Source organism: Ceratotherium simum, chromosome 9 (genome assembly GCF_057802395.1).
Source record: "Ceratotherium simum simum isolate JZ-2026a chromosome 9, ASM5780239v1, whole genome shotgun sequence".
In the NCBI taxonomy this organism is placed as follows: domain Eukaryota; kingdom Metazoa; phylum Chordata; class Mammalia; order Perissodactyla; family Rhinocerotidae; genus Ceratotherium; species Ceratotherium simum.
The window spans coordinates 66,540,010-66,566,217 of record NC_141908.1 but is presented as its reverse complement, the minus strand read 5'-3'; the positions used below and the strand labels follow the sequence as shown (position 1 = coordinate 66,566,217).

Here is a 26,208-nt window from a genome sequence, read left to right as displayed (position 1 = left end):
AAATAAGAAAGCTTATTCTAGAATACCGATGAACTAAATATAATTTTATCATTATTCCAAGAAGGCTGATTACTAGGGATTTAACAGATCAAGAGTAAAATTCTTACTGAGAACATATCATGTCCTGATGGAAGACGTGTGACCAGTGCTAAAATCAGCAATGTGGGCATAGCTGATGAAACTACTGTAGTGGCTGGATTGCTATATTTTTTTAAGACTTGATTTATTTTGGAGAAGTTTTGAGTTCACATCAAAATTGAGAAGAAGGTACAGAGAGTTCCCATATGCCCTCTGCCTTCATATATGCACAGCCATCACCATTATCAACATCCCCCATCAGAGTCTATAGTTTACATTCGGGTTCGCTTTTGGTGTTGTACATTCTACGGGTTTGGACAAGTGTGTAGTGACGTGTATCCACCAATATTGTATCGTACAGAGTATTTTCACGGCCCTAAAACTCTGTGCTCTGCTTATTCAATCTCCCCACACCATCTTCAACCCCTGGGAACCACTGATCTTTTTACTGTCTCCATAGTTCTGCCTTTTCCAGAATGTCATAGTTGGAATCATCCAGTATGGCTATTCAGTTTTAAAATAATGAACACTTCATTTCCATCAAGAAGTCTGTGCTTTTAGCTTTCTCCTAAGTACATATTTGGCCATGAGTTCTGATTTCCAGTGGCTTGTTTTTCCAGGGTCCTCGTGGTCCTCAGGGAATCGATGGAGAGCCCGGTGTTCCTGGTCAACCTGGTGCCCCAGGGCCTCCTGGGCACCCCTCTCACCCAGGACCCGATGGCATGAGCAGGGTGAGTTGTGTGCGTTGTTCAATGTCATATTTCGATAGCATTCAGTTTCTGATTTGTTGCTCTGGTTTTAAATTGTATTAGTCCAGATGCTGAGCCTTGACTGTAAGAGCAGTTGAGTTAATGCAGTGCTGCTATGAACAGCATAAAACTAACACATCCACAGGGAATTGTTGGAAAATTCTAAGCAGCATTCTTTTAAAGTGTCGCTACAAATTATTTGTATTTCTCAACGTCAGTTCTGGACTGTCAACTTTGTTCTTTCTGTCCATTCTGTAAGACCACTAACATTGTCCCCACTATGAATTGAAGAGAGAGGTGTGTCTCCATGCTTCTGCTGTTCTATAGGCTCAGAATGCTGATGACGTCTGTGCCTCGTCCTCCACATCGAGGGAGGATGACACATCCATGATGATGTATGTGAAAGGACCAACGAGTTGACACTAAAGATGCTATCTGATTATTTACTGAATTTTAGTGTCCTACCAGAAGTAAAATAAAATAAAATGTCTTTCTCTATCTGCCTGTTTCAACTCTTAGTGGCAGACGTAGGGGATTTATGAGTAGATTGCACGGCATAACAAGAGAACGTATGGAGCCCTGAAATGCGACTTTTGTTTTACAACAGTTCATACGTTTGTTTCTCAAATGATTGTAGAAGAAATTGTCAATTTATTTTTTAAACAATATACACCTTCTTTTTCCACTGAAATCTGGAAATTAATACAACTCCTGGAATGTATATGGACAATTTTGGTCAATTGGGTTACCAGAGTTTTTTAGATGTGAAAGAGAATAGGCAAAACTGTTGCCAATTCTTGGAACATTCAGGGATTCATTAAAAGGATTATAAAATTTTTGTCAACTTACATAAATGCAGTTTAAAGTGTACTGGCCATGAACAAAGACAGTGGAATACCATCTAAGTAAAATAGTCTGAAATGGAATCTGGAATCTTTAGGACACCTGTTTTAAAGGCATCCTTTAGGCTTTGTTCTGATGTCTGGTATGCTCTAACTGTGCCAGGAAATCGGATAAAGAGATTTAAACCTGAAATCAGTTAGACTGGCTAAGTACTTATCAGAATGATCCATGCTTTTGTCAAGTACCAGACATTTGGCCCTTTGCAGTAGTTATTCTGAAGCAACATAGTTATAAAATACTCTGAGGAAGATGGTTCAATCAGAAACACTTACAATGAAAAACAACTTGAATCTTTTTCCTTGCTCTAAAGTCAAAAGTTTAAAATGATTCTCAGAAGAGCCATTCTATAAGAATCCCCGAGAATGTACATTTCTCAATTTAAGAAGTATGTTGATGTATATCTTTTACTGTGGAAATAATGTCAACACATTGCCTTTACAGCCGTTTTCAGCTCAGATGGCTGGGCTGGATGAAAAATCCGGACTCGGGAGTCAAGTCGGACTGATGCCTGGATCGGTGGTAAGTGCACATTTACTGATAATCAAAGTACTTGTGAAAAAACCATTATAAAAAGAGAGGTTTGAATTAGCTAGGTAAGAAGTAATATATATTTTCTTAAACATATCCATCCATTCATTCATTCAATTTATTTATCAAACCCTGCTATGTACCAGTTAAAAACCCAGTAACAGTCCATTCATCACTGTGCAGAATATTTGTTGACCTTAATAAGGGGCTGTCTGTATATTTCACTTAATATTTAAACCAAATAAAACATTTTAAAACATATAACCACCTCTACCACAACAAAATTGTACTTTTTAATATTTAAAAAAACCTGTTTTATGGTGTTGTTAGAAGTAGTGACTTGGCAAAATTTTGAACTAAGAAGTTTTGTCAATTTTTATTTTCATCATTTCCTACTTATCTTAATATGCTCTGGCTGCCTATGACAACAACTCTGAAGTTTCCTCTCTGGGCCTACTGACCATCCCATCCTCTTTTGAATTTCTTCAACAGCCAGAAAGATTCCCATTTTTCTCCGGGAAAGCAATTTAACCTGAGTATTTGGAGCAATGCAGTCTCACAGAATGAATTAACACTTTTCAAACCAACTCTCCCAGGCTTTTTTGCTCATAACCTAATTCAAAAGCAACCCAGATTAATGGAATTTCAGGCAATGAGAAGTGTAAAGTCAGACCACAAAGACAACCACTCCTTCTACCCATCCTTAAGGCCAGCATTATGAGTAACTTAAACACTGTTTGTTTGTGTGTTTTTAAGTCACTAGCAGTACAGTCTGATTCAACGATTATCTTGGGATAATTTTTTGAAATATATGAGTTTTCATCCATTTGAAGCTCCACTTACATATATATATGTATTTTAATGAAGCTTCTAATTTCTTACTAGCTAAAAACATGATCAATTCAAAACAAAATTTAAGTTTTTGCAGTAAGAACAAACTTGATTTTGATTTAATTGATTTCACTTTTTAAAGTGTGACGTTTAAAAAATTGTGTAGACATACATTAGCAAAGTTTTTTGAATTGCCTGTTCCATTTCTTCCCTTTGTTATGCCTCAGTGTAATCATTTCATGTTTAAATGGGGAAAGCCTGGGTGGATATTTGAAATGTATGTTATGAAAGAAAGGCATAACCCAGAAAACTCAGTGCCCCAGATGATTTTAAAGTTAATTTAAAATAATCTAGTCATTTTTGTTGATGGTTTCACAAGCCTTTAATTCAATCTGCTCATTTAATTTATGAGTTATTTGCTGTGAAGCCGAAGAATTAAATAGATAGTTTGATAACTGTTGTGCCTGCCAAGATTTTCCCTTTGTCGGGTGTTCTGGTTTCACAGAACCACCTCTTAAGCATGCAAGTGTTCTCGTCCCAGAGACAGTGAGTGTGTACAGGCATCTTCTTTATTTCTCTTTATGACACTGAGGAGGTGTATAAACGCAGCCCAAATGTTGTCCAAGCCTTAATCTTCTTGCGTTTAGCTGCATTCCAGATGAGCACACATGGAGAATGTCATCGTCTTCCACTGTCAAAGCTTCACTTCTCCAGATTCTGAAGCTGATTCCATGTTTTTGAAATGTTTGACTTAATTGTCATGAACACTATGCAACTTCTCTTTTCATTTGTTTTCAAGGGTCCTGTTGGCCCAAGGGGACCTCAAGGTTTACAAGGGCAGCAAGTAAGTCTTTTATAATTAAATTACACACTGTAGCAAAAATGAGAAAAACATATAAATAAGGTCTCTGTGACATGATGCTTTGTCTGGCCTTTAAATTGCATATTGCGATGCTCACTTTGAATGGGCTGTATTCAATTAATTTTTACTCAGAAATATATGCAGTATGTTTTTCAGAGTTTCTTAATGCAGCTAAAGTTTTATCATCTGGTTTCTTTATGTGACTGACCTACAATACAAAGAATTTTTATGTGCCTTTGCTTCTGAAATAGATAATTATCTTATATCGTGATGAGAATTCTCATAATTGGTTATGTGCCAACTCTGAGGCTGTGAAATCAGATCATAGAAGGCCATCACCACGTGGTATTATTAGAAATAACAGTCCAGGTGATCACTCCATGGAATCTTTCAAAAGAACATAATGCTATACTTTTTTTCTATAGCCTATCAAATACCAATAAAATAGTGATGTAGAGTTATTTTAATTTTTGTAACGATTTGACAGGCAGTAGGAAATAATTTTTCGAAAGAAAGAAAAGAATGCTTAGCTCATTCAAAGATACCATATTGTCATTATCAGGTGTGTGGAGTTTTACTTTAAGCCGTTTTATATTACTGCCATTGGTGACTAGAAAATGTATTGTTGATGATGATGAAGAAGTAGATGATGATGGTGATCATGATGATAACTACCATTGATTGAACACTCACTCTGTGCCAACACCATTCTAGATTCTTAGCATGCGTTAGTTATCTGAAGAGCTGTAACAGCCTAATCAAGTAGGTACCATATTATCCTCATTTCACAGAGTAGGAAACTGAGATATAGAGAGATTAACTCACCCAAAGTCACACAGCTGGAGAGTGGTGGAACCAGCAGTTTGAACAATGGTGCTATACTGCAGACAATATAGGATTTAGTATTCTTTTTCCCTTTGGTTTGTATATATAATTTGTATATGTATAATTTGTTCTCAATTTTAGGGTGGCGTTGGCCCTACAGGACCTCCTGGTGAACCTGGTGAACCTGGACCAATGGTAAATGTCAAGTAGCATGTAGACCCAGTTAAATATGGGTCCACCATTGTAATGATGTCATGAGTTATTTATTTAACCAGGTCTTTCCTAATGTAGCAAGAAATTACAGTCCAGTTCAGGAGCCCTGTGTTGTGGACGGTGCTTAAGCTATATGTTTCTTGTGGCAGAGTATTTAAATTCAGAGGCTTTGAACATGGTCAGCAGACAGTGCTGAGATATTTGCATTTGCGAAATTAAACATTTTTCCTGCTGAGCACATAATTGAAGGGATACAACATAAAATTCAGAATATTAACAAAACTATTTTCTCTGATATTTTTCATTTGTCTCCACAATATTTTGGATTGTATCCTTGGTAGGTGTAGGTAAATATAGGTAAATATTCTTTTTTCCTTTTGTTTTGTTTTGTTTTGTGATTAGGGTCCAATTGGTGCACGTGGACCAGAGGGCCCTCCTGGAAAACCTGGTGAAGATGTAAGCTGCCTTTCTTCATTTTGCTTTGAAATTTTAAAAGAGTCTAAGAAGGGGCTACCGTGTTAACAGAAATATTATTCATTAGTTCCCAGTTCATTTCCCCCACTTTTAGCTTCCATTAAAGTCAATCAAAACTAGAGAACTCAGAATGGAATTTAACAAAATGTAAAAGTGCTCTTAATTTGATGGTGTTATATTATTAGGTACTGTCTCTTTCCCTGCAATCCTCAGGTTTTCCATTGTGATTTCTCCATGAGATGCTAGAATTTTTGTCACAATAGCTACAACCTTTGCTGGTGGAATCTCTGAAGTAATCTTAAGGAAAGACACCTTACTCTGATGGCAAAACATCATTATGAGGTCTTCATCAATTGGATTTTTTAAATGTATTAGTAGGATAGTGTCAATATTGCTCTCCTAGGCTGAAAAAGTCATTTCTTCGATTGGGCTTTAATTACAGTTAAAATTCAACTTCAGATTTTAACATTAAGAACATGTGATCAAAGCACAGCGTGCAACAACAGATGTGCTTTTCTGGATTCTTTTCTTAGTTGTACCAAAGTCGAGGATGAGATCATGGGTAGGCCATCAATTTCTGTGTGATACTAAACCAAGTATATATTTTTCTCTTTGTGTGTCATGAGGTTTATTTAAACACGTTACATTGAATTTGGCCATAAAGAGAATATCTCTGATAATTCTTAATTTTTTTAATCACAAGAAAAGAAATGGCAAGTAGTATTTTAAGAAACACTCTTTTAATTCAGTGCCACATGTTGATGTAGAATTTCATAGCATTTGTGTGTGTAAATTTTGATGTTTATGAAATGGTGAGCTAGGTCAGACCAGTATACTTTATATTCATTTCTTCTTCTGGATAAATTAATGAAACCTCCACAAACTGACTTGCTAGAATGGATTGACATCAGGAGTAGAGCTCCACATTTTCACACTGTTTAGAGCATTGGGATGAGCTTTCTAAAGAAGATTTTTTATCTACAATTGATTTGTCATCTAGTGTCAGAAGAGAACATTTTAATCCCTCTTTGCTTCCCCTCATCTTGTTTTTTTTTCCATAAAGGGTGAACCTGGTAGAAATGGAAATCCTGGTGAAGTGGGATTTGCAGGATCTCCGGTAAGTTTATACTTATCAATACAACCACCTAAAGAGAAACATCAAAACATAAACAACATTGAAATTTACTCGTAGTTCATGTCTGCATGTGCATTAGGCACTATCACCAAGATATGTTTCCTTTTGTCATTGTGAAACAGGACATTTTGCCAGAGTGATAGTTAATTCCAACTCTCTTCTTTCACTGGCACTATATGAATGACCTTTCTAGAGCCAGAGAATTATAACCTAACATGGATTCTCTCTAAATTGAGTATCCAATTTTCAGATAAGTTACCAGCCTGACCTATTTACATTTAAAACATCTCAATCTCATTTATCTTTTTTTATCTTTTTAATATTTTTTATTTTTTATTATTTACATGTTAAATGCAACAACTTGAAAGAGAGTTTATTGACATGTTTTTCATATGCTAGGGACAATAAATTGTGGACAAGATGCTTCTTGGGCTGCTCCCCAAACCCTAATGTTGGTTGGAATTCTCATTTGATGTTCCGGGGCCTAAAATGTTATGACAAGATGCACTAATCGCCAGTGCTTCTAACACAGCTGTTTTCTTCCTCTTTAGCTCACTACAAAGACAGGTCCCTGGCAACCCACTCCACCAGAATTCAGGACCTGGGCCACTTGGCCACACTCTGAAGCCACCTTGCTGTCCTCACTCACATTACTTTGATAGGCCTTCCCTTTGAATGTGCTACACAGGCAATGGAGAAAAACAGAGAATGATAAGCAAGCAAAAATCCTCTAATATTCCTGCTCTTAAAGTTTCTCCTTGTCCAGCATCCCCTAAACTGATTCGGCCTCCTCCTTACTATATTTCCTATAATTTCCTTATGTTTCTGCCACTCAATACATCCAACAGTACTGAATTACTCTCCACTTACTTTCTGAAAATTGATGAGGTTCAATGCTAAGATTTTTTTTAAACAAATGAATGCTGATCTTTTAAGGGAATTTACAGAGTTCTAAGAATTATTGAGATTCAAATATAAAACCAGTCCCCCAGCTCCCTGCTCTGTCTCTTTCCTGTCCTCCCCCATCAGCCTGGAAAGTCAGTGCAGACAAAGGCATGCGGTTTAGTCGTTAGCACAGATGTCCATGTCAACCAATCCAGGCTTGAACCTCCCGTCCTGCTGCACTCTTGCACATATTCACAGCATGGCCTCCATGGGGAGGAAGCGTGTCCTGCCAGCATGTCACAGATGCACTCTGCAAGTGCAGTGCAATGATGTGTGATTGGGGTGTGATGACAGTCTTGGGTCAGCAGAATGAGTACATTTTACGAGCACTAGTACATCTGGTTCATTTTCTTGTTATACTAGAGATATGTAATCTCATGAGAATTCCCTTGCAGACCACAAAAACTCAAAAGTTAACTAATAATTTGAAGTAACATAGCTCAGTAATTCTCCTATAGGCTTAGATGGATGTGTACTGAGTTTCCTGCTCAGGATGGAGGGAAGACGAATCTCAGTCAAGGGGAGCATTCCAGTGGAAAAACTTAAAGGGAGTTCTTGAAGTGAAAGGATTCCTAAGCAGGGCTATGTAAACAGAAGAATTAGTGGAACTTTATTTGTTCAGAGAAATGGTTTGATGTGCCTTTACTGTGATAACCCCCCCAAAACACTCCAGAAACATTTTCTCTGCAAGAGGTCACAGAGGAATTATTGCTTTGCTTTTATCATATGGAGTTCATTTATTGACTTACTCATTCATTTAATTAACAGTAAATGAAGGCTATGATAATGCAGAACAGAAGGATTTTGCCATCTGTGTAAGATTGTGCTAGCACAAGAGAAGTTCCTTAAGAAAGGAGTAGGAAAAGCGCTCTGAGTATTAAGAAAAATGTTAAACCATTTCTTTATTCAGTTGTTTATTTAATGATTAATCATTGCATGCCCACTAATTAGGCATAAGGCTAAGTGCCAGAGATATGCAGATTAATAATAATAATTGATAATAATTGATTGCATCAATCTATGCTCTCAAGGTGCTCCGTCTACTGGTGGCAGTAGTAATGGAATTCAATTCAAGACCTAATCAATGTGGGCAACGAGAATACGTGAATAATTAAGTCACTGGGTCCTTATCTGTTTTAAGAGAGTATGAGGAAAAAGTTTCAAGTATCGTTTCAAAATAGTCATACCATTTGGATTTGATTTTGTGTTTGATATCTATTTTTTGTATTCAATATACTTAGGTGAAAGATGCATAAGATTAACAGAAATTATTGAGTCAAGGAACCACTCCTTTCTTTTCCTATTTCTTGACTTTCCTTTCTGCTGGATATTTCATTTCTTCAGTTAGTTTTTTAAACAATCACAGATCCACAAGCTTCTCCTGAACATTTTAATTAAAAAAATTTCTGATCACATTTTAATGTAGTCTTTCTAATCATATTCTGCTGTCAATATTTAGAAGTTCAGAGAAAATAAAACACCTTGGCTTGCTGCAAATGCACTTATTCTTCTACCACAAATAAAGCACAATATAAAGGAGGGAAAGCGTAGTTTTCCTCAAGTTCCTCTCCTGATGTTTTTCCTATACCTTGGCTTAGTTGGTTCAGACACTGAACATATTGATTCAGATGTATTTTCTTGTTTTTTGGTTGTGTTTTTTTTTTTTTTTTTGCTACTAATTATAATACACAGTTATATCATTTGAGAATTTGAAAATATCATCAAATCAATACCTGGCATTAATCCATGTCTCTGTGTAAGTTATGTTTCCATTCCTAACAGTGTATTTCCCTTGCTAATTTTTTATTACCTAGATGTATTTTGATGGATAAAAGTATACTGCTCCTTTTTCTCTTCTTTGGTTTGTTGGAGAAAAACTATGCATCAGATATTTTTAGGGAAAAAGGGATATTAAACAATTTCCTATTTTTATTAATGACTCTGAAACGCCTTATCTGTTTTTTGTCTTTTATTTTCCCCACAGGGAGCTCGAGGATTTCCTGGGGCTCCTGGTCTTCCAGGCCTGAAGGGTCACCGAGTAAGTTCAATCCTTTGTAATCCTCTCAGATACTATGGCTTACTGAGTAGGGTCTTGAGAGCATTATCTTCAAAATCTTTACAATTCCATTTATCAATTATCTTTAACTGGCTGTGGTTGCAGTAGTCATCTGTGGTTACAAGAATCACAATGCTTTTTTACATTTCCTTTAAATTTTATTTGATTCTTTAAACAAATACATTTTGAGTTCTTACTATGAACTAGATATTGTGCTACAAAAGAGGACACAGTGATAAACAAGAAATGTCTATGGCTTTCAGCCTCAGGCTAATAAGGGATACAGTTAAGAAAATAGGCAACTATTGAATAGTGGACTAAGTGAAATGATACCAGAGAGTGCACTAGATCACAGGAGGGGCCCATCCACCCAGGCTTGGAAGGCCATAGAATGCTTCTCTCTTTATGACTCAAGATAGTTAGTATGTAACTATTGTATATTGTATGCAGATATGGAAATTATGTATCCATCTATCTGAAAGTATGGCTGATATTCACTCAGTACCCACTGGTTGGCCTCTGTTTTGAGTGGTTGAGCTTCTGTTTAGAATGCTTGCTGCTGTACTAGTTATTAAATATTTTGAACATCACGCTTGGATATAACCCATATTTTATAATTATATAAACTCTATAAGTGTTTGTTTTCTCTACAGCCACTGTAAGTTCTTTATTTGTAGCTATAAATTAAATTTCTATGAAGTCACAAAAATTTGAAAGGTGAGAACACGGCAAATTGAAAATGTTACTTACAGGGGGAAACTCCTTTAATTTTCTTTGAATAGACTTTCAAAAAATGTTGAGAATTTGGAAACATTTTGAATGACAACTTTAAATTTTAGATCTGTTTTCATAAGGCACTTTCTGTCAGCTTACTTTTGGTTCTTCTTTTACACATCTGAGAATCAAAAAAACATTAAAATACAAATTGATATTTTTCTTCTCAGGGACACAAAGGTCTGGAAGGCCCTAAAGGTGAAGTTGGAGGAACTGGTTCCAAGGTGACTGTATGATGCCTCCATATAACCTTGCTATGGCATTTCAGTTCTGTTTCATGTGCCTAAAACTTTTCCAGAACTATCTTAATTCTGGAGGAAAGAGGAGTATAGAAAAAAATAAAGTAGATAAATGTAATTTTTCATAGATGAGTGGCAATAGATCTACCAGAATACGTGACATGACCTACCTTTGCTGCCAAGAATAGCCACTGGGTTTCTGCCAATGCAGGGTGGGCGCTGTCTGTACGTGACGATGGCACTACACATCCACCCTCTAAAACACATTCACTCTTTTTTCTTTAAAAATGTCTGAGAGATGGGGCCGGCCCGGTGGCGCAAGCGGTTAAGCACGTGCGGTCCGCTGCGGCGGCCTGGGGTTCGCCGGTTCGGATCCCAGGCACGCACCGTCGCACCACTTGTCAAGCCATGCTGTGGGCACGGATGTTAGCCCAGGGCCAGTCTTCCTCAGCAAAAAAAAAAAAAAAAAAAAAAAGAGGAGGATTGGCAGATGTTAGCTCAGGGATCTTCCTCACATACACAAAAAAATATCTGAGAGGTTTAGATGGTTCATTAGCCCCATTACTCAGTACTCTTTTAATTCCAAGCCTTTTGGCCATTGTTTCTTCTTAAAATGTATTTATGTTTCTAGAGGGAGAGAAAATATCAAGGAAGTGCAGAGGACTTTGTAGTGAGAAATATCATGAAATACATAAGTGGAAAAGCATTTGGCTTCAAAATTGTTATTTCTAAGCTTCCTATAACAGATCTTAAAGGAATATTACAGTCACTTTTAGCTTTGTAAAGTTTTTCTTGACCTAAAGTATTATCAGACATAAACAATGTGGCTAGGTGTGATAGTTCTATCAATCTTGTTTAAATCCCCAATTTTATTTTAGACTTACTTCTATAGAAACTAAATTTCTATTGCATTTTGAGAAAAGATAATACAATAGAATTTTGAGGTCCTTCATTGAAATATGCCTTTCAAATGCCCACTTTGAAAATATGCTTTTAGAAGGATACACACATGGAACAAAATGATGTGAATATCAAAAGTAGGTTCTCATGTTGTAATGTGATCTCATTTTTACTTTAGGGTGAAGCTGGCCCTACTGGTCCAATGGGTGCCATGGGACCTATGGTAGGTATCAATTTAATTCTTTGTTATTGCTTTGCTTTTTAGATTATGTTCAGAGAATGTTTAAATGAAAAAAAAAAAATAAAGACATGGAGAACATATGTTAGCTGGTGAAATAATCTTGATTACAAGCTGATGACAGGCAAGCACACTGTAAGAATTGTACCCTTCAAATAGAAAAGGCTTCCTCCATTTCATTATTTTTCTTAACTGTTGATTGCCCTTATTCTTTTTCTGTATTCACTGATCCAATTCAGGATTATTGCATATTCAGCCCATTAAAGTTAGGTTAGGTGGGATCTATTTAGGTGAGTGGTATAGGGTATGTATCTCCACAGGTGGAGAGTTTTTCAAACCCAAAATTGCCCCCCAAAATACTATTGCTTGGTAGACAATTATATGGAGTCTCAATTGGATTGAGTGGTGTAATCAAACTACCCTAGAGTTCAAATAAGATGCTTCAGTAGATGGTTTTTCTCTCTCATCTACAGGGACCAAGGGGAATGCCAGGAGAGAGAGGGAGGCTTGGGCCACAGGGTTCTCCTGTAAGTATGTGTATTTCTACTCTCTCAAATGCTTTATTGAACATGCTTTTTAAATGAGAAAAGCAGTACTGGTTGCCTACATTTTAATTTAATTTTGTTTTTTTACTTTTCATTTTGAAATAAATTTAGGTTTACAGAAAAGTTGCAAAGATAGTATAGAGAGTTCCTGTGTATGCTTCACCTAGCTTCTTTTATTGTTAACATCTTGCATAACCATAGTACATTTGTTGCCTACTTATTTTAACACAGAAATTAAGAAAATAATGAAAACATATAGCAGCATGGAATATAGTACATGAAAAAACATAGACTTTGGAATAGAAATAGCATTATAGTAATAGGTAACATTTATCAAACTCTGATTATATGCCAAGCATTCTTCCAAGCATCTTTACGTCATGTTCATCAATCTTAAAAGGCAAGTACTATGAATGTACCCTATAGAAGATCTGAGTCTCCTGACCGTCTATCCTTGGTCTGTTTTAATTTAAGAGATTAAATTAAATTAAATTAAAGAGATACCCTTGCTGTCTGCCCATGTACCTTGAACCTAGGTGGGGGGCCTATTCTATTAATTCTCTTCACAGCTCTCTGAGGGTCAGACTACTCTTGCTAATACTTTGAACTTGCAGTTCATTATATTGCACCCACTTTGCTTTTAACAATTAAAAACTACTACCTGCCCTCTATTGTTTCGAGCTCCTGTCATTCCCATCAGTTTTAGGAATCCCAGGTTTACAGCATCCCCTACTGTTACCCCACAGAAGACAACCACCTTAGAGCTTCTCAATGGTACCAAAGTCAGGGCCCTGGTTCGGGAGAAGTGAGACTCTCTCAATAGGTCAATCTTTATCACTTTGGTAAGCAGAGTATCCTCTGGAAATGTAGAGAATATTGTAGAATATAGTCAGCTGTTGCCTTATGCAGCCTTACATAATATATCCATTCTAGTATATTTACTTATCTGTGCCTTCTCCTGCCATCTGCCAAAGCAGTTCTGGCATTTCTACCTCACTTAGTGTGGGCCATTGCTCTTTCCAAGTTTTCAAGAACCATTTACCATGTTAACACCATCCCCCAACGTCTTTATCAGGGTGTTAAATGTGTATCATGGGAGAGTGCTCCCATATCATTAAAGTTCTCCAACTTTACATCTTGTCGTTCTCGATCCAGTACCTTTAGGACCTAGTCCGACACATTCTTTCTTGGATCTTGCCTCTACTTGATGTATAGGACTTGTACCTCCTTTGGTGTGTAGTCTCCTCTGTCGTTTTTCAGAAACAGCACTTTCTCAACCCGGTTATTTTGTGATGTTGCTAGTTATTGGTCTGGTGGCCAAGAGAGGAGGGGCAGGTGGTAGGTGGTGGCATATATTGTCTGGTAAAGTAGAGGCTTCTGTACCATCTTTAAGCAAGGGAGAAGTATAAGCTGTTAAGGTGGGAATGGGCCACATCAACAGGCCCATAGGCTTCAGGGTATCTGAGATTTCAAAGTTCTTAAGATGTCCCAGTGCCAAATTACAGAGTCCCATTCCTTCCAAACAAGGGTCTTGACCATGGCATAGCAGACTTTCCATGTTTTAGAATTCAACCTTCTCAAGAGCTCTTAAACCTGATTAAATCCTTGGCCTGATCTTCAGCTTTTTCTTCCCATCTTTGTAGAAGATGGTAGTATTTTTCAATACTGCCAAGGAGCCTTATATTGATGATCAATCACCATCAGCCTTTCAATGTCTTTCTCCAATGGATTCACTCAACAGACCCATGCAATTCCGTCAACTTTATAATTGTCGTTTCCCCTAAAACTTCTCGAATTCCTGAGCTATTACACCCATAGCCCATTCGCTTACATTTGTGCCCTGTCTCAGCTCACCACTGGAGACAAATTTACCACTGCATCACCACAGCACGTGAAGAGTGATCCATTTTTCGTCTATCAGCAGCTGGTCAGTGAGGAATCCAGCTTAAAATTTCCATTTTAGAGTCTGCTTTTGTGTACTGCTTCTGGCGCCAATAGTATTAAAGTCTTAGGTCAGGTTTCCTAGGAGACAGCGTCAAAGCAGAGACTTGTGTGCAAGAAATTTATTGAGGAGTGCTCTCAGAGACTGTGCTGTGAAGAAATGAATAAAAGAAGCACGGTTTGTCAGAGGGAGAAATTAAACTGTCTTACAGTTGCAACAGAGACCTCGGTCTCCTTGAGTCCTCAGTTCCATGGAAACTATGGAGCTGGGATGGCTCTTTGGACTTGTCTTGAATGGAGGCCAAACCTTTATACCACTGCATTGACCATGGAAGAGGCACAACCTTGGGAGAGCTAACTGCTTTTAGCTGAGGGCAGATGTATGAGAAGAGTCTCAACTGTGAGCCATCAGCTTATAATACTTCCAGCAGTGGTAGAATGATTACTTCAGTGCTGAAAGGAGATCTGGGTGACACCTACAGCATTCGCCACCTCTTAACTTCCTTGTGTGTGTGTGTGTGTGTGTGTACATGCGTGTGCGTGTGTGCTTTATTTTTTTGTTTTTATAAGGAGTGCTTTCCTCCTCTGAGTTAAACTGGCTGTTAAGAAGACTAAGATGTTCAAAATTTCATTGTCTTTGAGCTCATTTGGCAGCAGGTGATACATTCAAGTAAAAAGATTTATTTTAATCAGTTTCATGTTTTCAATCTTGATTTTTCTTTCTTATTGCTCTAAGGATAGATGTGTTTATTACTACTTACCAGTGTTGTATAAATGTGTATTTTTATTGCTATTAACCCAGCTAAGGTTGTCGTCAGCTAACTTTCATATTTATTCTTCAATTTTTAACATGGAAATTTTTATAAAACAAGTGAATTATGAGCAAATACGGTAAAAAATGTAATATTATTCTATCTTGTCTCTTTTCCTCCTAATTAGGGACAACGAGGTGCTCACGGTATGCCTGGAAAACCTGGGCCAATGGTGAGTTGTATTACTTTCATGTTCACTCATTCATTCTTCCATTTGTACAGTTCTTAACATTTAAAGAGCACCTACTGTGTCCTAGACACTTGGAGTAAGAAAATGATAAACACACAGCACTTATTTTTGAAAATTGACCTGTCTATCAAGGAAGAGAGATGTATCAATTAATATTGTTGTATACTGCTATTGTTATTGTAATAGAGAATGTGACTTGAGGTATGGGAACATAAGAGGAGAAAGTACCTATACCTGTAGCGAGAGGAAAATGTCAAGGAAGACTCAAAGAGGAGCAGCTTTCAAGCTGTCTTGAAAGATGAGTATCTAAAATGTGCAAGAATATAGCATGGTTCATAGAATGGATAGATGAAAAACATGATGAGCTCAGGGAAATACTAGGAGGGTAAATCGGATTTGAAATTATTTGCCCTTAGGATCTCTTCTCCCTTGTCACTCATAAAAAAGAAACAAAATATAGGAGGAAAAAATAAGTAAGTTTAAAAGGGCTTTTATTAATGCAAAACTGATGGAATTAAAATACAGCCGTCAAAGAAGACCCAGGATAATCTGGAATGGAATTCCTCTTACACTCATTTCCTTTAAATCCAGCCTTTAAATCAATGGTTTAAACTCACTACGTGCCTTCCCAAATGTAGGATAGTGACAAATAGCCGCTTCTTGTTAGCCTGAAAAAAATCACTCTAAAATATCCAGATGACTCTTAAGCATCATTTTTATAAAGTGCAGTCCTAGACTTTGGTACAAAACATAACTTTCTGAACACTATCTTTATTACTTGATTAATGCAAAGAAAGTACCTCTCTCAAGAAGCAGTTGTTGCAAAGAATTTGTATTTGTAACCAACTTAATCTTATATGCTACAACTAGGAAATCCTGTTATGTTTAATACCACTGGACATGTGGACATGTCTTTTAGCACTATTTAATGTCAATGTTAGAAGGTACTTATAAAAGTTACATTATTAGCTTTGTGATTTTAAAGTGCAAAGTGGATTATTCTTATATTATGCGTCAAAATACAGAATGTTGTCAAATAATAAAAGATGACTTAATTAGATATTGATTAAAATACATGTCTGATCACTTTTCTGGTTTCTTTTGAAAGGGTCCCCTTGGGATACCTGGCTCTTCTGGTTTTCCGGGAAATCCTGGGATGAAGGTAAGATGTTAATACGTTTAGCTCTTGATTACATGAATTATAGGAATTACTTGATTACATGAATCCCAAAGTGAAGAAGGTCATTTCATTAATTAAAGAATATGGAGGTTGCTCTTAACTAAGGAAAGAGTCGAGTATTCTCAATGTCCATTATGGTAGGGAAAAAAGTAAAGAAAATGAAAAAATGAGATTACTATATACTGTGTAATTAAAAGAGAATTACTTAATCATACAATTGTAATAGGAAAGAATCTGTTGCATTAAGACTCTAATGTCAGACACTTGTTAACAGCTGCAAGGAATGAGCTTAATCTGAATTGGAACTCTTCTTGGATACAGTGCCTGGCAGTAATAAACAGCAGAATGTTCTAAACAATAGGAGGTTAAAATAAATCAGAGGTTGTCAAAAGGCTGTTCTCTCACACAATGCTGGCTTTCACTCCTGCCCCTGCTCCCTCATTTACACAACCTTTAAAGGAATGGACAAGAGGCTATTTGGCTCTCCATATGGGAATGGATTATTCTGCTGGGATGGTTTACATTTGTATGAGTCACAATTTGTTCTTTCTCTCAATATTTTGCGTGATAAATTCAAGGATTACAGCAGGAGATTATTAAGATTATATTAGGTAAATTAGTGAATAAATTCAGAACACTACTTTCAAATTTTAAACAACATAATACATTTGATTACCCCCTCACACCCAGTTTCGCTTTGGCAATAATTTTCTTCATCTCGAAGAAGGGATTTACTCACCAGATTCTGCTGTACGAAAGCGACTGCGGCCGTGACAGTTACCTCACCTCTCCACATCTTGTTTTCTCATGGAGTTTTGTTGAAGATTAAGTGAGATAATCTTCACAAACACTTAGCATAGTGCCTGATGCGGAGGATGCCCTCAATATAGGTTCAGGCTTCTTGTTAGCAGTGCTACTCAAATTGGGTTTGAACTTCGAAACAAACCGGAAAAAAAGGTCTGTAGCTGACATTTCAAATATGAGAGTCATCAAGTCAAATTATTCTTTAGGCTCTTTCTAATACTGTCTTTAAACTCTGTGCCTCAGGGATGCAGCCGCTTTGAAATGATGCCCTAAGTCATTTCACTAACCAGTCCCTTCTTTCACTGAGAGCTCACTGTGAACTCAGGCGGTGGGAACTTATTTCCCTCTCTTCCCCTCTGTGTCTGTTCTGCTCCCTGAGGTCCACTGACTCTGGCCATGGAGGACCCAACCTTCCTAGGTACCCCGATCAAAATATGTGAAATCCTTTTCTCTTCGTGTGAGACCCTCCACCCTCACACTGAACTGTGGCTAGAGAATTAAAGAAAGAATACTCACAATGCCCAGGACTGTGACTTAGCAGAAAGCGGTTTCTGCTCCTGCTGTGGCATCTAGTTAAGACTTCACCAGCAATCAGGTTATACAACAGTTCCCTCTTCTCCTGTGTTTTTCTATCACTGGTTGTTGGCTACTGAAAACTGCCTAATAAAGTCAAACATCTAGCAAAACCGTTTCTCTGAAATTGTTTCCCTACCTACCACCATCCCACCCCACCAAGTAGAAAAGCCCCGGATCTTTGTCTTTGACCAGGATTCTGCTATACTTGTACGGTTCTTCCATGATCTCTGGCTCTCTGGATGAAGAATAAACTTCCACAGCCACTTCTTTGAGTTTCAATGAAGGGTAACAGAGATTCAGTAGGGATTTTATTTGTTTTATTAACACTAATGAGCTCCTTAAGGCTTAAAATTTTAATTCTAAAATTCCAGGTTCAGATCCTTCTGTGATTAGATCTACATAGGTACATGATATGTTGGATAAAATAGAGAAACCCAGTGAAGTTTGAATTTCAGATAAATAAAGGATACATTTTAGTATAAATGTGTCCCAAATGTTGCGTGGGACAAACTTACACTAAAATTATTTGTTGTTTATCTGAATTAAAACAACTAGGCATCCTGTCTTTTTATTTACTATCTGGATCACTATCTTGGGTTGAAATAAGGGTAGCTATCAGGCGACCCTGACCACTTTGCTCTGCTCTTAATGCTACAGGCATCGTTACACGTGAAAGGGTGCACACGTGAGTTGGCTCCTTAGGCTGGGTTAGGGCCAACTCAGTTGTGAACCTCTCTGTGCTCCTGATCCCTTTAAATGTTTGGGTGTAAAATGTAAAACTCCAAATAAACAATCAACTTTGAATTGCACCATGTTTATATTTTTCTTAAATTAACATTTCTCTTTGCATTCCTTTAGGGAGAAGCAGGTCCCACTGGGGCTCGAGGCCCTGAAGGTCCTCAGGGGCAAAGAGGCGAAACTGGGCCACCGGGTCCAGTTGGCTCACAAGGTCTTCCTGTAGGTTCCTAGTGTATTTAAGAAACTATCACAGAAAGCGGGACATGTTTTATAACATCAGAACAAAGGCAATCTATTTTAATATATTCTCTGTGAATGCTGAATGAGTGTTTACAACTCATAAAGAAACCACATTTTCCTTGTTGACTCTGCAAATTTTGTCTATTTTATGCAAAAGAGAATTCGTCAAAAAAGTGATTTTTATGATACAAAGGTGGTTGATTTCTTTTTTTTATAATTTTTTCTGCCTCCTTTTGGAAGGTGGGTGGACATCTGAATACCACTCTAGATATGGCTTAATATTTCATGAACTTTTTCTGTATCTTTCAGGGTGCAGTGGGAACTGATGGTACACCTGGTGCCAAAGGCCCAACAGTAAGTAACTGCGTTTAAGCCACGTGAAGTTCAAATGGCCACAGTCCTTTGGACATTGGCAGTAGACTTCTGCGTATGTCTCCTGCTCATCATGTCACTCTTGCATTTTGACAGGGCTCTCCGGGTACCTCTGGTCCTCCTGGCTTAGCAGGGCCCCCTGGATCTCCAGGACCTCAGGGTAGCACTGGACCTCCAGGAATTCGAGGCCAACCGGTAATATCCTTTAAAACAACTATCATCCATTGGTATAATCCAGCTAAGATTGCCAAGAGAAATAACATGTAACGAGACGCAATGAAACATAGATAATGTGACTTATCTGAATAAGGCAAACGAAGATGGGAATCTCTGTAAAGTGAAAGCAAACGTTAATGCAAAATTTAGATGTTTAAATTCAAAGTAGAACAGTATTGCATTATGTTAAATTTTAGTGTTCTTTTATTTAAAATAACAAGGTCATAACTTCATGGTCTACCTCATAGAATTGTATGAGTAGTCGAATGATAAACATTATGAAAATATTTTGCAAGGCTGTGTGGGGAAATGTGGAGTTTTATTGAGGACTTTGAATGATGATTTGGCTAAAAATGGGTTCAATAGCTATTTCTTGAGAGTTATTCTTGAAATAGGATTCCAACGTATTGTTCATATTGAATGAGTTTCCATATTTTGTAGAAATTATTTATTAGGAAAAATATTATGATGAGCCCATAGGAAATAAACACACTGAGAAGTTGTGCTTACATATATTTTAGCTTGATATATAAAAATTAAAACTTTCTTTCCTAGTGCTACTTAAAATAATATTTTGGATTCTGTCCCAAGTGATTTGGTTATGCTGATAAATCCTTTTTAAGTGCTGGTGACAGAGTTATTAAAACCTGAGTGTTGCTGATATTTCACATTTGATTTTATCATGGTCTCAATTTAGTAATCTGATTTTACAACTTAAACTACAATTGGTATGTGCAGACACACATACACAAAACCCTAGAACAAAACAAGACCCTAAAACCGTTTGGAGTCAAAGGTGAAATACCCTATTTGAAGTTGTCAAACTCTCAATAAATAAAACATAAATATAAGATTATTTTAATTCTGGGTGAACAAGTCTATTTCCTAAAATATATCCTAAGTAGGTTTATCTATAGAAGTTGTCATTGTTAGTTTGAATTTTATTTATCAAATTGAAATAATAACAATAATTCTAATTGTTCTAGTATGCATAAGAAAAAACAAGATTTTAAAAATAAATCTCTTGAAGACCACTGTAAAATAAGCAAATTGTTACCAGTTTATACTGGATTTTATAAAAATTCACATACATTCTATAAGATTTGCAAAATTTAAAAAATGATTATATTTTATTGCTGATTCAATACAGACTCAGTCGCAAAAAAGTTTCCAAGCCCATTCACTGTAATTAATTAAAGGAGTATGGACTGGCCAAATATCCTGGTTCTTACAACTAATGGTGCTTTTATTTTAGGGTGATCCAGGAGTTCCAGGTTTCAAAGGAGAAGCTGGCCCGAAAGGGGAACCAGTAAGGCTTCATTTTTTTTTTAATTGATAAGAAAAGCATAAATATTGTCTAGAAGCGTACAGCTCAAAATGCTTGTGTTTAAAATAATAACAATGAGAATTATAATCCCTTTGGATGGAAATAGTTTAATTGTTTAATATAGTTTAAAATTTATGACTGACTTCCTTAAATGAGTCTTTTGACTATAACTCACTTGACCGTGGCTCTTTCTGGTATGTCTTTCTATTTTTAATAGGGGCCACATGGCATTCAGGGTCCAATAGGCCCACCTGGTGAAGAAGGCAAAAGAGGTCCCCGAGGTGATCCAGGGACAGTCGGTCCTCCAGGCCCAATGGGAGAAAGGGTAAAATTTGAATAAAAAAATAAAATTCTTATAGTTGTGGGGGAAATGCATGAGTAAGTTTTGGGATCATAAGGAAAACTAGAGCAGTTAAGAGAAATGCTTGCAGATGCATTGCACCATTCAGTATGGTAATCTGTGAATTAAATGAGCCCACTGTTTGTCATTGTTCATTCATTCATTCAACTAGTATTGATGGAACAACTACACTATGCCGATTTGATATATTGGTGCTTGGGATACATCAGTGAACAAGAGGGCTAAGGTGCCTCCCCTCCCGTGAGGACTAGTGAACAATGGTTTACTCTAGTGGGGAGGTAAGCAAAAAAACAAGTTGACAAGTAAATAAAAATATACTTACAAATTTTAATAAGTGCCATATACACTTAGGACATAGCAGGGTGATGTGGTAGATAGTAACTTCGAGTACATGGCAGTGGTGTGACATTAGACTAGGTGGTTAGGAAATAGGATTCTCGAAGAAGATGGCATTTTAGCTGAGACCTGAAGAAGAGGATAAACCAGCAGGCGAACTTGGGAGGAAGAACATTTTCGGCAGAAGAAATAGCAAATGCAAAGCCAGGAGGCCGGAAAGGGCTTGGTGATTTTAAAGATCAGAAGAGGCTGCTGTGACTGGAGTATAATGAAACAGGTCTGAAAGGGACAAGAATAGGTCTCCTTACATTTGTATAGAGGCTTACATATGTTATCGTTGGCATTTTGATCCCGGTAGATGGTGCCATTCCTTTGCCTCTCATATCTAGATCTCAGTTTTTCTCTAGGTTTAATTTTACAATGAATTGTTAGAATATTTCTTGATTTGAATAATTTTTTGGCTCAGTGCTTATGCATTCTTCAAAATTTAAAATTTCTTTCTGTATAGTCAAGTTTTTTATCTTATACAAATCTATTGCTGTGTTGGCTTGATCACAGTTCCTAAAACCTTATAGTACTAAAAATAAAAATTACCCACTCATATACTACAAAAACATCAACAACAATTAAGAATTGCATTTTGATCATTTGTAGGGTGCTCCTGGCAATCGAGGTTTTCCAGGCTCTGATGGTTTACCTGGACCAAAGGTGAGGTTATCCCATCAATGTTGACACTCTTGCAGGTGGTGCTCCAAAAGATGCCGTTGTTTAGCGTGGTGATCTAACCTTGGCCCACATGTGTCCAGATTCAGAAAAGAGTCAGACACAGATGTCAGGCCTAACGCCAAATCCCTCTTGGGCAATTTCTGTATTATTGAAGTCTAGGGGACATGGACGATGGTTGGAGGTATATGAGAGTTTGTTTTCAGACTTTCCAGGGACGTTCCTGAGATGAAAAAGTCGTAGACTTTTCCTTTAGCTGATATATATTTTTTTCCTTTATCTAGAAATTTAGACTCTTTCAAAATTCTTGTTTTTTTTCAAGTCTAAATTATTGGAGTCAGGATCTAAACACAAATTTCATTCGTTAATGATGAAAAAGCACTATTCTACAAGGAATCCAAATAGAACAAAATGTGAAGTGACATTGTTTTCAAAGAAGTCTTTGTAACTACTTTGACAAACCCTTTATATGTTATACTAGTGCTTTCGTTTGTAAAACAAGAATTTACATATACTTGATTTTGTTTCCCTGCATACCTCCTTTTGTCTGACACATTCTGCTTTGCTTTGGAATAGGGGGCTCAAGGAGAGCGGGGTCCTGTTGGTTCTTCAGGACCTAAAGGAGGTCAGGGGGATCCAGGACGTCCAGGTGAACCTGGGCTTCCAGGTGCTCGGGTAAGAACACGGCAGTTTGTTGTTACATCAACCCAACAGAAATGCTCCTGAGAATTTATTGAAGGGTTTTTTTTTTTTGTTTAGCTTGCTTTCACAACTTGGAACATTTCTTTGTTTTTATAGTTTTGACCTGATTCATTATTTTTTAAATACTAGTTTGTTATTTTTATCATGTATGGAAATCACAGGAACTTCTAGTCTGCTTTTTCAAAGGAGTAGGTGGTAATAGTTTTGCCACTTTACATGAAAAAAAATTCTGTTAATTTTCATAATTTTTCTTTACTTGCTGATAAACAACTTGTTTGACTTTTGGCTGAGAGACTTCCTGATAAATTTCATTTTAATAAGATGCCACTTGAAAAGTCATTTGAACTATGGAATTGCCCTTAAATTCAGTTGTCAACCATGCTCCTGAAAGAGAAAGAGGTTATACAAAAAGTTGTTAGGGGTGGAAAAATACACTAGGCTCAACCTACGTTCTGTATCTTGAATCCAGCGTTAAATGTATGTCAAAGTCTACCGCTTTCTCCTTCTACGTGAGAACTGCCATTGGGTTCACCTTTGCTCAGATATCCCTCCCTAGACACCTAATAAAGGTGGAATGCCAGCTGAATGACCGGTCAACATTGCTTATAGTAAAGATGACCCCACGTGTAGACTGCATTTGGACTGGGAGGACTATGAATGAATTATAAAAACCTGGTAGGAGACATAGCTTTGGATTTCCTGAGTTTGGAGTGGCTGGTACCTGGGCCTTTACCTTGCTGGGACCAGTATACTATGTCCAAGATGCTGTTACAATTATTGGTTACATGACATTTCTAAGCCAGGGTGGCTCCTGCACCCACCATGTAGGCTCATTCCCTCACATCTGGCCTGTCCACTGTGGGAGGCTCAGAGGCTGTGCTTTGAGGGCTCCTCCCAGTGAAGCATCCCAGCTGGTGCTGCCCTGTTTGCATGCTCTGTTGTCTGCCCTGTATCCTTCTGAAGCCAGGCTGGGCGGGGCCCATGATGGTCCTGTGAGTTTGTCTAGAGGAGCCTAAGGCTACTGAGAGTGAGCATTGAAAAGTGGAACTGAATCCTTTTAATGCAATGTTATGTTTACTCTTTAGAACTTTTACTTCAATTGTAGGTGAGCAACAAACTGACAATTGCTTTTAATTTTCAGGGTCTGACCGGAAATCCTGGTGTTCAAGGTCCTGAGGGAAAACTTGGACCTTTGGTAAGTAATTTAAATAAAAGTCGACAACTATTAATATTTCTCAATAGACATGCAACTTAAAGGATAAGATATTTATTTGACATTAATGTTTTTGATCATGTGGATGCTGATCATGTTTATATGTTTAAAATGCCCCCCTCCAGAAGCAAATACTTAGGATCTGTGTATTTTCAAATTGACCAAAAATTGATCAGACTTTATTGAAATAAATGTTTGAGAATAAAAATTGCTTCCTAACATCAGTAAAAAAGTTGAAATGATGTATTTTATAATATTAATGAAATTTATCTATTAAGAACATTCTCATTTCTTGATGTCCTTCCAATTTCGTACATCTAAGAGAAAAGTAGGTGTGAATTTGGACAGCTTATATAATCTGGGCCCTTCCCTTATCCTGCAAATGTGAAATAGAAGTCCTGAGTTTTCATTACCACAAACCAGAGTAAATGAAAGAAAAGAGAAAGATTTCCCCTATTAATGAGGGTGTAAGGAGACGTGAAGATGAGGTTTGTGTGTAGAACAAGAATAAAATCTCTGTTCTAAATACTCAAAATACTTCAGCAGTTTTATTTTGAGACTCTCAACTGTTCTGATTCACTAAGATAAAGATGTAGGATAATTTTAAATGTAGGTGACTTTTATAGTAAGCAAAGACAAGTAACAATTTGACTGATGTGATATTTACAGAGAACCTAGGTAAAACTTACACTGCTCCCGTCGATTTTGTAGGGTGCTCCAGGTGAGGATGGCCGGCCAGGTCCTCCAGGCTCCATAGGCATCAGAGGGCAGCCCGGGAGCATGGGTCTTCCAGGCCCCAAAGGTAGCAGTGTGAGTACAGTGCATAATATGTTTGCCATCTCTTCAGAATCCTCACTTGGAACAGGCATGTTTTTAGCAAATTGATTGAAATTTAAATTAGTTTCTATTTACCTTTTAGGGTGACCCTGGAAAACCTGGAGAAGCAGGAAATGCTGGTGTTCCTGGTCAGAGGGTAACTACATTTTCTGATAAAGAAAAAATATATATGTGAAATTATCCAAATTATCATGGCCTCACCTCACAAATTGTCTCCGTGTGATACTAGGGAGCTCCTGGAAAAGATGGTGAAGTTGGTCCTTCTGGTCCTGTGGGCCCCCCGGTAGGTGATCTTTTGGCAAGAATATATTCACATTGCATTTTTCAAAAACATTTGTCCAAGATTTTACTATGAATGAGTTTCAGAGGAAGTGAACAAGAAAGGGCAGGATGGAAGAATTTCACTTATATCTTTTCTTTTGATTCCTGTGCCTATCTTCTGCCTTTTTAAGTAGAATGATTGGTCTTTTCATTTTAAGCTTCTATAAAATGCTGATGGCAAAGCTACCGCATCATCTTTATGTGTCACAGTTGAAGAATGTATCAACTGAGGAAAATACTGTCTGACAAATATTTTGTTTAAAATATCTAAATACTGAATTATACCTACCTTCTAATAATGTGTCTTATAGAAATTTATTTAAGCTGGGTTTCTGTGGAGGGACTGAAAAGGAATAATATTTATCCTTTGAGGTATATTTTCATCTTAGGATTTTAAAATTGTGTCAGAAATATTTTGGCATATTTGTTTTGGGGCGGGGCAATTTAAATACCTTTCTAAAATGTTAGCTTTGCTTTATTTATTCTAGTTTTGAAGGTTTGATTAATAATTTTTATGACACTGAGAAATGAACTGCAATGGAAATATTACCCTTTTAGACTGGATAGATGAAAGTAATAAATTTTCCCATGTCCACTTTATCCAATTTCTACATAATTTTATGGTTGGCTTCAGGCATTTTATGTTTGGATCAAAAAATAAACCATGTCATTACTCCCTTCTCTGGCTTTAGAGGATAGTTTCTCACCAGCAGAGACTTCAAACAATACCATCAGATGACTTTTAGTACTAGTTTATTATCTGGCTAAAGTGAAAAACATGTGATTGGAAGAAATACAGAGAGACATAAATACTTCTAGTGGTTCACATAAACAGGAAGCACATGTAAAGATCTGGCTCTTGATTTCATGATTTTCTTTCCTTCATGACTTAGGGTCTAGCTGGGGAGAGAGGAGAACAGGGCCCTCCAGGCCCCACTGGCTTTCAGGTATGCGCTAATTCAGTTTTCCATTTCTTCTTCCCCTACCTAAAATGCTTTTTTAAAATATGAAAATATATAGTTGA

General features: G+C 37.1%; 1 protein-coding gene across 1 annotated transcript in view; it reads left to right on the top strand.

The window, feature by feature from the left end:
- Window positions 1-26,208, top strand: part of COL5A2 (collagen type V alpha 2 chain) — a 144,362-nt gene that overhangs the window by 89,585 nt on the left and 28,569 nt on the right. The window contains exons 7-30 of the mRNA XM_004426722.3: window positions 699-809; window positions 2,172-2,249; window positions 3,889-3,933; window positions 4,918-4,971; window positions 5,392-5,445; window positions 6,527-6,580; window positions 9,528-9,581; window positions 10,544-10,597; window positions 11,691-11,735; window positions 12,224-12,277; window positions 15,176-15,220; window positions 16,347-16,400; window positions 18,657-18,755; window positions 19,086-19,130; window positions 19,245-19,343; window positions 20,620-20,673; window positions 20,909-21,016; window positions 22,043-22,096; window positions 22,688-22,786; window positions 23,955-24,008; window positions 24,738-24,836; window positions 24,946-24,999; window positions 25,093-25,146; window positions 26,078-26,131. Of these exons, the coding sequence (XP_004426779.2) occupies window positions 699-809; window positions 2,172-2,249; window positions 3,889-3,933; window positions 4,918-4,971; window positions 5,392-5,445; window positions 6,527-6,580; window positions 9,528-9,581; window positions 10,544-10,597; window positions 11,691-11,735; window positions 12,224-12,277; window positions 15,176-15,220; window positions 16,347-16,400; window positions 18,657-18,755; window positions 19,086-19,130; window positions 19,245-19,343; window positions 20,620-20,673; window positions 20,909-21,016; window positions 22,043-22,096; window positions 22,688-22,786; window positions 23,955-24,008; window positions 24,738-24,836; window positions 24,946-24,999; window positions 25,093-25,146; window positions 26,078-26,131 (1,575 nt within the window). The remainder of the gene's footprint in view (window positions 1-698; window positions 810-2,171; window positions 2,250-3,888; window positions 3,934-4,917; window positions 4,972-5,391; window positions 5,446-6,526; window positions 6,581-9,527; window positions 9,582-10,543; window positions 10,598-11,690; window positions 11,736-12,223; window positions 12,278-15,175; window positions 15,221-16,346; window positions 16,401-18,656; window positions 18,756-19,085; window positions 19,131-19,244; window positions 19,344-20,619; window positions 20,674-20,908; window positions 21,017-22,042; window positions 22,097-22,687; window positions 22,787-23,954; window positions 24,009-24,737; window positions 24,837-24,945; window positions 25,000-25,092; window positions 25,147-26,077; window positions 26,132-26,208) is intronic.